This window comes from Neovison vison, chromosome 1 (genome assembly GCF_020171115.1).
Source record: "Neovison vison isolate M4711 chromosome 1, ASM_NN_V1, whole genome shotgun sequence".
Taxonomy (NCBI): Eukaryota; Metazoa; Chordata; class Mammalia; order Carnivora; family Mustelidae; genus Neogale; species Neogale vison.
Window position 1 is genome coordinate 43,007,475 of NC_058091.1, and position 12,422 is coordinate 43,019,896.

A 12,422-nucleotide genomic window follows, 5' to 3' on the forward strand; every position below is an offset into this window, starting at 1 on the left:
AAGTTTATTCCTCAAAACCATAAACTCTCCCCACTGCAACAAGTTCCAGTGCTTTAAGAAAGTTTCTTCGAACAATTGCTGAAATCTACCATATAAGGATTTAAAGAGTTATTTCCTTCTCATTAACCCATATGAAAAAGTATCAACTAGTGCTACTATTTCAAAAGGGAAAGTTTAAAAGTTATCATATGCTGACAAAATAGCATAAGGAATTCAGTATTGTATTTGTACATAAACAACTTAATTAATTCTGAGGTAGAATGCCAAACAATGAAAAGTTCTAAAATAATTATTTGCCTAAAAATAAATACTTGCTGGAAAAACCACCTAAGACATGAGTTACTGATACTCTGAAGTAGAAATTACGTGATCAAAAAATTAGTTGCAATGTAACAAACACAAGACCTTCATTTCAACACCTTCATTTCAACAATTAATTATGTGTAAGACACTATGTGGAATTCTATGATATTAAGATATAAATCCTTTCCAGAATTTTGCAATTGATTAAGATTTTAATGGTTAATATTAAAAAGGAAAGCTGACTTCTCTACCTAACTACAGTTTATTTCACATGCTTCTGAAATTTGCAACTAGTTCTCTTTAATTGCTACAGGAAAAAAAAAAAAAAAAATCAAGCCAAACATGTTTTATGAACTCTGGCTAGAGAAAGAGAAATACTTTCTAAAACTAACTAGTAAAATCATTCTTTTTAGTTAATCAATTAATCAAAACTTACTTGAAGCTATAGTATATCCAGCACAATCTAGTGCTTGAAACAAAATTTAACATTCTTGAAAATACTCCAACACAACTAAGTACTAAATTGTGTAGTACTTCTGTAAGGTAGAGTAACAGCACTAAACAAGAGAGACAAAGCATGTGTTTTCAGTTACAGGCGAAAAGCATGGATTTTGAAAAAAAGAACCCTGATTCAAGTAACTACTCTGTAGTATTAGCTGTATAAATTTGGGTAAATATTTTAAAGTATGAGCCTCAGTTTCCTCACCTTTAAAATGGGAAAAATACACCTTCCCCCACAAAATTTTCATAAGGATTAAATGATATATTACATTAATTTAAGGCATATTGCAGATTTTCGGCAAGTAAACTGTTTCTAAATACAAATTAGGGCATTTTCTTTTGTTTTCCCTTACTGGTCTGGCAAAGTATTAATTAACTGATCTTAAAGAACACTGCAACAATATTCAATCAATCTATTTAAATGTATATCATCATTTAACACACATTGGTTGAACATCTAGCATATGAATGACACCAGTGTTAATAAGAGCAGCAAATAATGCCTGTTATTACTTAGATGGTTTGAAGTATAACCAAATAATTTATTAATAAAGAAAAAGGATATGATATACCTATATGAAATCTAATAGGTAAATGTTCTCACCTGCACCAGTGTCTGAAACTGTTCCCACTGTTTATCTGATAACTCAACAGGCAGACACAGTAAAAGTTCAACACAGCTTCTAAAAAACAAAAAATTGGTAAGGATACAAACATTTATTAAAATTCAAAGTAAAATAAAACAAATAATCTTTGTTATCAGCAGATACCCCATAACTATTCTATTTAAAATTAAACTATCCTGAGATACAGAATTAAAACAAAAAAGCTTGATCTAGGGGCGCCTGGGTGGCTCAATCGTTAAGCATCTGCCTTCCGAACAGGTCCTGGTCCCAGGGTCCTGAGATGGAGCCCCGCGTCAGGGTCCCTGCTCCTCCCTCTCCCACTCTCCCTGCTTGCATTCCCTCTCTAGCTGTGTCTCTCTCTGTCCAATAAATAAGTAAATTCTTTAAAAAAAAAAAAAAAAAAAAAAAGCTAAATCTAATTTTTTATTTACTCAAAGGTCTACTCACAATGCCAAGCGTTCCAGAACCAATGCTACATTTTCACATTCAGAGGTAAGATAAGGTCGGGCTTTAACATAACTTTGGATAGCCACTGTGTATACCTCCAATAAAGGTAAAGGATCTTCTGAAGTTTTCCATTTCTCTGCATATTCAAGGAGTGTCTGTTTTGGAAAGAATAACAGAAAGTATTCAATGTAAATCAAAATACACATTAGTTCATCAACTGTTTCTCTTTCCTCCCTGAGAAATCTTGAAAAATAAAATATTTATAAAAACAAAAAGTAGCTTACACTGATTAAAATATTAAAAGTAATAAAGCCATAGTCTTATTTCCAACAGCTGTTCGTAGGAGAAAAGATTAGTGTTAATTATCCAACAACAGCATCATTTCATGAAGGATGTTAAGTAGTGCAAGCATTATCTTCTAACTTCTTTCTAACTTCTTCTATCTTCTTCTAACTTCTTTCTCTAGTCAAAATGCCACCTTTCACCTCAAAACTGCTGAGATCTAGAAGTTATGTTAAAAAGAAGATACCTAGACAAGCTTCACCAGAAGGCAAGCAGTAAAGAATTTCAAATATTTACATTTCTATTTTTCATATAAAAAGCATAAAATTCAACAACTAAAATAAATTGCAAACAGCCAGAAGACATGTAATTTTTCAGTTAAAAAAAATAACAGTGCAACATATTACTATTTTTATGACAATCTATCATTTAAAAAATTGTAATAAGAGCTTCAACATACATAAAATCAGTATTAAAGATATTAAAAATTATAAGATTAAGTAACTTTTGGAATAAAGTGCTTATTTTTTTTAAATAAAAAACTCTTCATCCCTTAGTGAAGCAAATATTTCAAATATACCTTATCAGAATTACTGAAAGTAAGAAAACAAAACAACAAAACCACCCTCCCCCTGCTGTTTATCCTAAAGAAGCGGTGGAAGAAACTGGCAGCAGCGTTTAAAGACACCCACATTTAAGACTCTACAACTATTAAAATAGCGAATTACTAAAAAGTATTATCTAAAAGGTTCTATAATTTTACTAACTGTTTTCACAAAATAGAAAACTGCCATAGTTGGTTCTCTTCACACTTCAAGATTTAAGACTCATCTCCCCACATCTGGAAATTCAGGTGCCCTTTCCCAGAAAAGAGGGTATTTTGGATGAAAACTCCGTGAGGGCTTACATCCTCTGGCATAGAGAAGCAGCTTTTAAAAAATATGTAGATAGGCAGAAGAAAGGTAGGAAAGAAGACAAAAAGTTAGGAAGGAGGAAGGAAGAACTTACAAACACTCAAAACACTGCCTTGTCCTCTCTAGTCCCTCTAACAGCAGTAAGTGATCAGGGAGAATAAGGAAGAAAGGAGGACTAAAAGGAGGAATCTGGTGAACTGAAGAGCAACACAGTAACAACTCACTCTCTGAGCAGTCATAAATTCACAGACCCTGATCCTCTCCAAGTTGGACAGAAATGCAGGTAACCTGGAGATCCAAACTTGCCACTGATGTCTAAAGCGAGGGCAGTCTTGTGGGACTGAGCCTTTAAACTGGGAGGTCTGATGTTAAGTTCAGGGAGTTAACTGTCAGAATTCAATGGTAAGAAATCTAATTTGGTGTTGGAGAGTTAGAGAAATGGTATAGAGAAAGAACATGTATTTCGTGTTAGCAGTAAAAAGAAAAAATCCCTCAACAGAACTTGTATAAATATCCAGCCCTGTGTATTCTCCCTCTCCTCCTGCCCTTCCCTTGGCTTGTGTATGCATGGATGCTTGCTCACTCTCTAATAAAAATATAATCTTAAAAAAAAAAAAAAGAATTTATAAAATCTAAACCAAACCTACCAACTGAATGGAAATATCTGCATTTTGGGATTGTTTGTAACCATCTTTCTATTTCTACGAATGAAACAGAGTATAGCATTCTGTTTTTAAAGCTGGTTTTAATGTGTTCCTTGGGCATTTTATGGTGATGTAGCAGAGGATGACCTCACATATTCAAGAATTTCAGAATTAAAAACTGTGCGTACAATTCTTACTTTAGCTAACACCTGTCTTTCTACACAAAGTTATTAAATATTATTTTCCTTTTTCTGGAAAAAGTGTTTAGATGCCTAGGAAATTTCGTGCCGGGCAAATGCTTCTAATCTAACATGGATAAGATTAAAAGCTTAGGTTTCCCCTATTAGTCCTCTAGCAGTAACGAATCAATTTCCATAAAAGAGTTTTAACTTTAGCTGGAAAAGAAGACAAAATAAAGCACACCACTTTCCAAATGGGTTTGAAATTATAAGCTTTTTCCTTTTCTTATCTTCTAACCAAAAGAAACCCTAAAGTCTACACACATGCACATACCTAGGAGGACCTCTTTTGTTGCACTTCACCTCATTGTGCTTCAAAGCTGCAGTTTTTTAAAAACTGAAGGTTTCTGGCAACCATGCATTGAGCAAGTCTATCAGCATAGTTTTCCCATCAGCTATTGGCTCACTTTGTATCTGTCACATTTTCATAATTCTTACAATAATTCAAACTTTTCATTATAATTATATTTGCTATGGTGATCTGTGATCTTTGATGTAACTACTACTGTCACTGTTTTTAGGGCACCACAAAGCGCGTTCATCTAAGACAGTGAACTTAATCTATAAATGTTGCGTGTGTTCTGACTGCTCTACTGACCATCTCTCTCCCTTTCCTTGGGCCTCCGTATTCCCAGAGACCTAACAGTACTGAAATTAGGGCAATTAACCCCACAACAGCCCTCTAAGTATTCAAGTGAAACAAGAGTCACACATTTCTTTAAATCAAAAGCTAGAAATGGCTACGCTTAATGAGGAAGGCACGTCAATGGCCAAGACAAGCTGAAAGCTAGGCCTCCTGTGCCAAAAAGCCAAGCTATGAATGTAAAGTTAGAGTTCTTGAAGCAAAGTGCTACTCCCATGAACATAGGCATGCTAATAAAATCAAACAGCCTTATTGTTAGTATACAGAAAGTTTTAGTAGTCTGAATAAAAGATCAACAGCCACAAGAGTCCCTTAAGCCAAAACCTAATCCAGAGCAAGACCCTAACTCTCTTTAATTTATGAAGGCTCAGAGACGTAATTAAGTGTCAGAAGAAAAAGTTTGAAGCTAGCAGAGGTTACTTCAAGAAACGGTTTAAGGTTTAAGGAAAAAAAAACCATCTCTGTAACATAAAAGTGTAACATGAAGCAGCAAGTCACCTAGAAGATCTAGCTAAGATCATTAATGAAGTGGCTATACAGTAAACAACAGATTTTGGGTGTAGACAAAACCACCTTCTATCACAAAAAGATGCCACCTAGGACTTTCTTAGCTAGAAAGGAGAAGTCAATGCCTGGTTTCAAAGCTTCAAAGGAAAGGCCAAATCTTCTGTCAAGGGCTAATGCAGCTGGTGACTTTAAGTGAAGCCCGTGCTGAAGACCCTAGGGCCCTTAAGAATTCTGCTAAATCTACTCTGCCTGAGCTCTGTAAGTGGAACAAAACTTGAAGGAGAGTCCATCTGTTTACAACATGGTTTATTTAATATTTTAAGCCCACTGCTGAGATAAAGATTCCGTTCAAATACTACCATTCACTGATAAATGCACCTGGTCACCCAAGAGCTATGATGGAGATGTACAGGATTCATACTGTTTTCATACTTAATACAACATCTGTTCTGCAGCCCATAGATCAAAGAGTTATTTCAACTTTCAAAACTTATTAAAGAAGTACTTTCATAAGGCTAGAACTGCCCAAACAATGATTCTTCTGATGGATCTGAGTAAATAAGTTTAAATAAGTTTAAAACATTCTGGAAAAGATTCACCATTCTAGATGCCATTAAGGACATTTGTGATTCATGGGAAGAGGTAAAAATATCAAAATTAAAAGGAGTTTGGGAGAAGCTGATTCCAATGCTCATGAATGATTTTGAATGGTTCAAGACTTCAGTGGAGGAAGTAACTGCAGATGTGGTGGAAACAGCCAGAGAACTAGAATTAGAAGGGCAGCCTAAAGGGGTGCTTGGCTGGCTCAGTCAGAAGAGCATGGGACTTTTGATCTTGGCTGAGGTATAGAGCCTGAGTCCCACATGATATGTAGAGATTAAATAAAAAACTTAAAAAATAAAGTGGAGCCTGAAGATGTGAATGTATTGCTGCAACCTCATGATAAAATTTACACAGATGAGGAGGTGCAGTTTAAAGATGAGCAAAGATAAAAAAAAATAAAAAAATAAAGATGAGCAAAGAAAGTGTTTACTTGAGATGGAATCTACTCCAGGTGAAGATGCTATGAAGACTGTTCAAATGAAAACAAAGGATTTAGAATATTACATAAACTTAGTTGATAAAGCAGTGGCAGGATATGAGAGGACTAACTCCAATTCTGAAATAAGTTCTACTGTGGGCAAAGTGCTATCACACAGCATCACATGCTACAGAGAATTACTGGTGAAAAGAAGAGTCAATAAAACACACTTCAGTGTTGTCTTATTTTAAGAAAATGTCACAGCCACCCCAACCTGCAGCAACTACCACTCTGATCAGCAGCTATCACCGAAGCAAGACCCTCCATGTGAAAAAAGAGTATGACTTGGTTAAAGCTCAGATGACAGTATGTTTTAGCAAGAAAAGTATTTTTAAATTAAGGTAAGTACAGGGGTACCTGGCTGGCTTAGCCGGTGAAGCATGCAACTCTTAATCTTGGAGGTTATAAATTCAAGCCCCTGTAAGTGTAGAGCTTATTTACAAATAAAATCTTTTAAAAAATTAAGTGCATATTTTTTAGACTTAGTGCTATTGCATACTTAATAGACTGCAATACAGTGTAATTTCATGTGCAGTAGGCAAACAAAAAATTCATCTAACTCACTTTATTGTGATATTTGCTTTATTGCAGTGGTCTGGAATTGAACCTGCAGTATCTCCAAGGTATGCTTGTACCTACACTTTTCCCAAGACCTACATTTCTTGATATGTCTAACTCTGAAAGGGTACTCATCCATTATTTCTTTCCTTCATGACCTGAGTTCTACTGTCCTCAGATGAAAGAAGTTTTTAAACTTAACTCTAATAGATAACCAAGGATGAATCCTTTTGGGTTTAATAGAGTCTGAATTGATGAGAAAAACAACTGACAAATCACAGAATGTTAGAAACAGAAAGCACCTTAAAAACTCTCTCTCCTCACCTCATTTTATTGATGTGGAAAGAGGGAGAGGAAGTAGATTCTGGTGAAAACAAGACCACTCAGGTGGCCATTTAGTCTGGGAATAATGTAACTAGGAAGAGGGTAGAAAGATGACAGCAGATTGAGATAATATGAGAAATGTGATGATATACTCATAATGATTACGTATTAAGAAAGTAAGTCAAAAAACTGGTTAAAAAGCAAGTATCTATGTGTATAGAGCTTTGAGAGTTGGTATTTATAGTTAATAAGTGTTTTAATAGTAGAGCTTCCACTGTTTCTCAAAACACTAAGTAGAACCACTGTGAAACTGGCCTATCCCCAACATAATTGGTAAATAAATTATGCTTCCTCTATTAAAAAAGTTACTTATTTGTATCTACTGCCTTAATTAATCTATACAAGGAATTTTAGGTGGAAATGTCAGAATGATCAGATTCCTATTCTTTTCACAGCATTACAAGAGACCTTAAAGATCATTTGGTTCTGTTTTAAGAGTAGTAATTAAAGGGTCTAGTGACCTGCACACTATTAAAAGAACTGGTAATTTGCAAAGCCAGGCACCCTCACTCTGTGAAACATTCTGTCCACTACAAACAAATACTGGTTGTGTTATTATAAGAGAACTTTACATCTGTGGTGTTACTCTAACTACAAAGTACCTTTTACCTTTATTAATTCAATTATTCCTCATAACTATGAGATGAAGTACTATTTATCCAATTTGCCAGCCATACTAGAAATAAATAACCTCTTTATTGATTAAGCTTATTTTAGTTGGAGGTCAGACTCAAAGAAGCATACAATAAAAAAGTTTTTCACAAAATGGGAAATTAAGAGGAAGGGCTGGTTAGTTTAGCAGCTCAAGTCTTCAAGATTTTAATGAGCACTGGGTGATAATGTAAGCAATGATTCACTAACGCATATACCTGAAACTAGTATTACACAGTATATTAACTAAATGGAATTTGAGCAGAAACTCAAAAGAAAAAAAGTATGAACAAATAAAAACAATGTCTTCAAGAACCCACCTGTATCAAGAACCCACCTATGTCTTCACTCTGCTATCCTCGGGTGGTACCCCTACCCAATTCCCAGGCCTTAAGACAGCGAAACAGGTTTCTTATCCAGTCTCAGCAGTAACCAGAAAGATGAGACTATCTCTTCATGTGCATCCCATTTAGGAACAAGGATTCCTTTCTCAGAAACCCCAAACCCAATTTCCATCCCGATTTCTCCTCAGATCTCAATGGCCACAACTGCATCACACACCTATGTCAAAAATTACCCAGACATCATGGAACCCCCTGGTTGACTTTTAAACCAAGGAGAACCCACTATCCAAGGCTGGAGATAGGGCCTGATTCTCTGAAGCATAAAACTGTGTAGAAGAAGGAAACTGTGAATAAAATCAGAGTTCTATTAGGAAAGTGAGGGAGAAACCAGTCTTACGGTTTGGCTGTCTAATGGTTTTTATGTCCACATACCCTCAAGAATGAAGTCGTCAATGTTTATGTGTGCATATATGTATGTGTATTTATATTTGTATATACATATAAACAAAGATAAAAGTCACTGTGATCTGGTTTTGAGAGAAGTGTGAGGGAATAGTATAGAAGGTAAGAGTTTGGGAAAGAAAAGTCTCCTATAAGGCACCAGACTGCTTCCATTAATGAGTAAAGTATGGCAAGAAAATATAAAACTGTTATATGAAGAATGACTGATGGAACTAAGAATGCTTAATCGGGATAGTAACATTTACTGAGTATTTACTATAGGCTAGGCATTGTTCTGAGAGCTTTACATGTAATACCTATTAGCAATTAGATAAATTACAGTACTATACTAAACTGGACCAACTGGGATACAAAAAGATTAAAGTAACAAGCTCCAACACTACAGAGCTAGTTAAGAGGCAGAGAAGAGATCCAAACCCTAACAAGCTTGACTTTAGAGTTTAAGTTTTATGCTCTACATTTCTGAAGAAATTTTTGATTTTCAAATCCACAAATCTGAAGACCTGTCATGTAAGGGAAGAGTAAATTTTATTCTGTGTCGTCTCACAAAACAAACCAGGACCACTAGGTTAAAGTTTGAAGAAGATAGATTTCTGCTTCCTCTGAGGCAGAGCCATCAAACAATCAGAGTTAACCAAAATAGTACAGGTTAGCCTCCTGGGACAAGAGGATCTACCACAGTTATTCAAACAGGGACTTAGAGTTCAGGATGCTGCAGAAGAGTCATATTTTGGAGAACATTCTATCACAGTGGAAGAGATTATACTTACTGTGGTGTGTGTGGGAGTGTCCTAAACCAGGGGTTCATAGAGGTTCTGAATGCTGTATTATTTTAAAATTATTCAAATTAGCTTCTGAAATTTAAAAATAAGTTTTTTAAAGGGGGAAGGGGCAGAGGGAGAGGGAAAGTAGAATCTTAAGTAGGCTCCATGCCCAGTGTGGAGCCCAAGGTGAGTTCAATGTCAGAACCTGAGATTATGACATGAGCTGAAGTCAAAAGTTGGACGCTTAACCGAATGAGCTACCCAGGAGCCCCTAAAAATAAGTTGTCCCTAAAAACTGGATTTATGGCTTTTCTTTTAAAAAATTTAGGAATTTTGGCAACTTTGGGCATATATTCCACTATGACAACAACTGGCTGGAGCTGAGTGATGAGCCAAGGTCCTTGGGCATCAACTCTCGGGTTGCTACTAGCTTTACCTAGTTGTCTCCCTCTTTAAGGGACCTACTGCACCCCTACAAGGTATTTGTAGTTACAGCCTCTACTCTTTGGCATTATGGAACAAGCCTAGAGAAGAGAAAAAAATGTAACTGAGAGAAAGGTTAACAGATCATGTTCTAATAGGATCTCTAATGCACTGTTTTCCAACCTCTTTTTCCTAAGGAAACTTTTTGACTTTTTTCCCCTAACCATCCCCCATCTCCAATGAAATTTTAATAACCAAATGTATTGTATACCTCTTTATGGGCCACAAACTATTATAATTCTAAATTTTTCTCTTGAAGAGCCAAGTTTCACCCCCTTGGAAATAATAATGCGCACTTTAACATTTTGGCTCTTAAACTTATTTCTCATTATGTAAGTCAGCAGAGACTGGAACATGAATACTCTAAGGAGAAAGACAGTATAAATTAACTTCCAGCAGCTTCCTTTTGTTCCTCTTAGGGTTATTAAGTAAGAAAAGAAAAGAATTTTGAGTAAAACCACAGGAGTGTTAAATTTAATGAGCATGAGGACTAAACCACATTACTGTCCTATGTAAAGCTGAGACAAGTGCAGTGTTGGTTATGTTTATACCATTATACCCCAGTTCTGTTCCAATTTATATCTAGGATAGTCTAGAGCAGAAGCTCTCCAAAGTTTTGACCTCATGACTCTATTCTCTTAAAAAATTACTGAGGATACCAGTGACTGTTTTTTATGTGGGTTACAACCACCAATATTTACCCTATGAGAAATGAAAACTAAGATTTTTAAACTATGTATTTTTGAATAGATCTTTTAAAAAAATAAACCTATCATGTTACTACAAATAAGATATTTTTAGAGAAAAACTTTTCCAAAAAATTAGTAAAATGAATGCCATTATTTTAAATTTTTCAAATTTCTTCAGTGTTTGACTTAGAAAAAAGCAATGACTCGCCTATTTCTGCATGTAATCTGTTGTACTATCACACATCATATAATCTCTGGAAGACTCCACTGTACACAAGTGAAAGAAGGCAAATAACATCTTATAGTTTTGACTTTTTGGACCCCCTGAGCACTTGGTGTGTAATGCTCTTTAAATTTCAAAGTTATTAAAATGTATTTTAAGGTTTTGTATAAAAATAATTGACTGGTTACACAGTCAATTGTACCCTGCTCTCTCCAAACTTCACCAAAGTAGCATAAACCAGGGGCACCTAGGCAGCTCAGTTGGTTAAGTGTCTGCCTTTGGCTCAGGTGATGATTCCAGGGTCCTAGGATGGAGCCCTGTGTTGGGTTCCCTGTTCAGTGGGGAGTCTGCTTCTCCCTCTTCCTCTGCCGGTCCTCCTGCTTGTGTTCCCTCTCTCTGTCAAATTAATTAAATTAGATTTAAATTAAGTATTATAAGCCCACATAAACCAAGAAAATAGAAATGGAGGAAAGAGAAACAAAATTTTAAACACTAAAAAGCATATGGAAGAGTGGAAGAATGGCACTTTAAGAAAGGTGACTCCTAAGTATATAAATCACTAACTGCAGGAACACCAAAGGGTTCAAGAATTGGGAGCACTGGGAAGGTGGGTCTAGGAAGAATTGGGAGCATTGGGAAGGTGGGTCTAGGAAGAGGACTGGTTGAAAGTCTATTTAAGCAGTTAGGCATTTCTTAGTTGCTCTCCACAGTTAGGTGACCCAAGCTAGGAACTATCCTCTCTATTGCCAGCAGAAGCTATTCTGTAGAGAAGTCTTCTTTCTTCCTCCCCCAACCCTTTTTTTTTAAAAAAAGGAGTCCATACACAATTGAGGAGAGGTATCTTACTTTTATAGCAAAGCATTAAGTCAACTTTACAAACAGACTAACTATAGAGGCAGCTCCCTTTCTCAAGCCCTCTTCCCAAAATCATTGTCAGACCCTCCAGAAGCTTTAGTGGAGTCCTTCTCTTGGAACTCAAAAGAAAAGACTCAAAGATTCTGCCAGGCTTTTCGGGGTAGGCGGGGGGGAGACGACTAGCTAGGTTCCCTTTAGGTGAAGACCACAGCAAACCCCATTCAGGGGCCTGGAGCTCTGAATCACTTTTTCAGTAGTATACCTTTAGATATGCACAGGCAAGGACCACCTAGACATTTGATAAGAAGCAACTAATAGTGAGATCAAAACAAACGGTAAAAAACAAAAACAAAAACCACATACACACAAACTCAAAATCAAAACAAAACAAACAAACAAGAAAGAAACCTGGAGTAAGCAGGGACTATGAGACTATGGGAGAAGACAAAATCCAAAAACGTCTCAAAAATCATTAACGTCCTCAAAGGTTAAGAGAATACACAGACCTATGAACAAAACACAGTGTCATATTAGAAAAAGAGATCTAATTAAAAATAGCAGAAATGAAATCCTCAAAGAGCTAGAAGATAAGATGAGGAAAGGTCCCCAGCAAGTACAATAAAAGGGATAGGAGAGAAAAGATAAGGAAATCTGGAGACCAGTGCCTGAGGTCCCACAATTAACAACAGGAATTCCAGAAAGTCAAAACAGAGAAATGGAAATCAAAGAATTAATTCAAGTGAATTTCCAACAACCTAAGGACATGAATTTTAATGGAAAAACCCACCGAGTGCCCATCATAATTGCTGAAAGTAGACCTAC

General features: G+C 35.9%; 1 protein-coding gene across 1 annotated transcript in view; it reads right to left on the reverse strand.

Moving 5' to 3' along the window:
- The window catches only part of ZNF292 (zinc finger protein 292), an 88,177-nt gene that overhangs the window by 42,079 nt on the left and 33,676 nt on the right, over positions 1–12,422 (reverse strand). Inside the window, exons 2-3 of the mRNA XM_044246040.1 lie at positions 1,878–2,032; positions 1,409–1,487 (exon numbers count right to left, since the gene is read on the reverse strand). Of these exons, the coding sequence (XP_044101975.1) occupies positions 1,409–1,487; positions 1,878–2,032 (234 nt within the window). The remainder of the gene's footprint in view (positions 1–1,408; positions 1,488–1,877; positions 2,033–12,422) is intronic.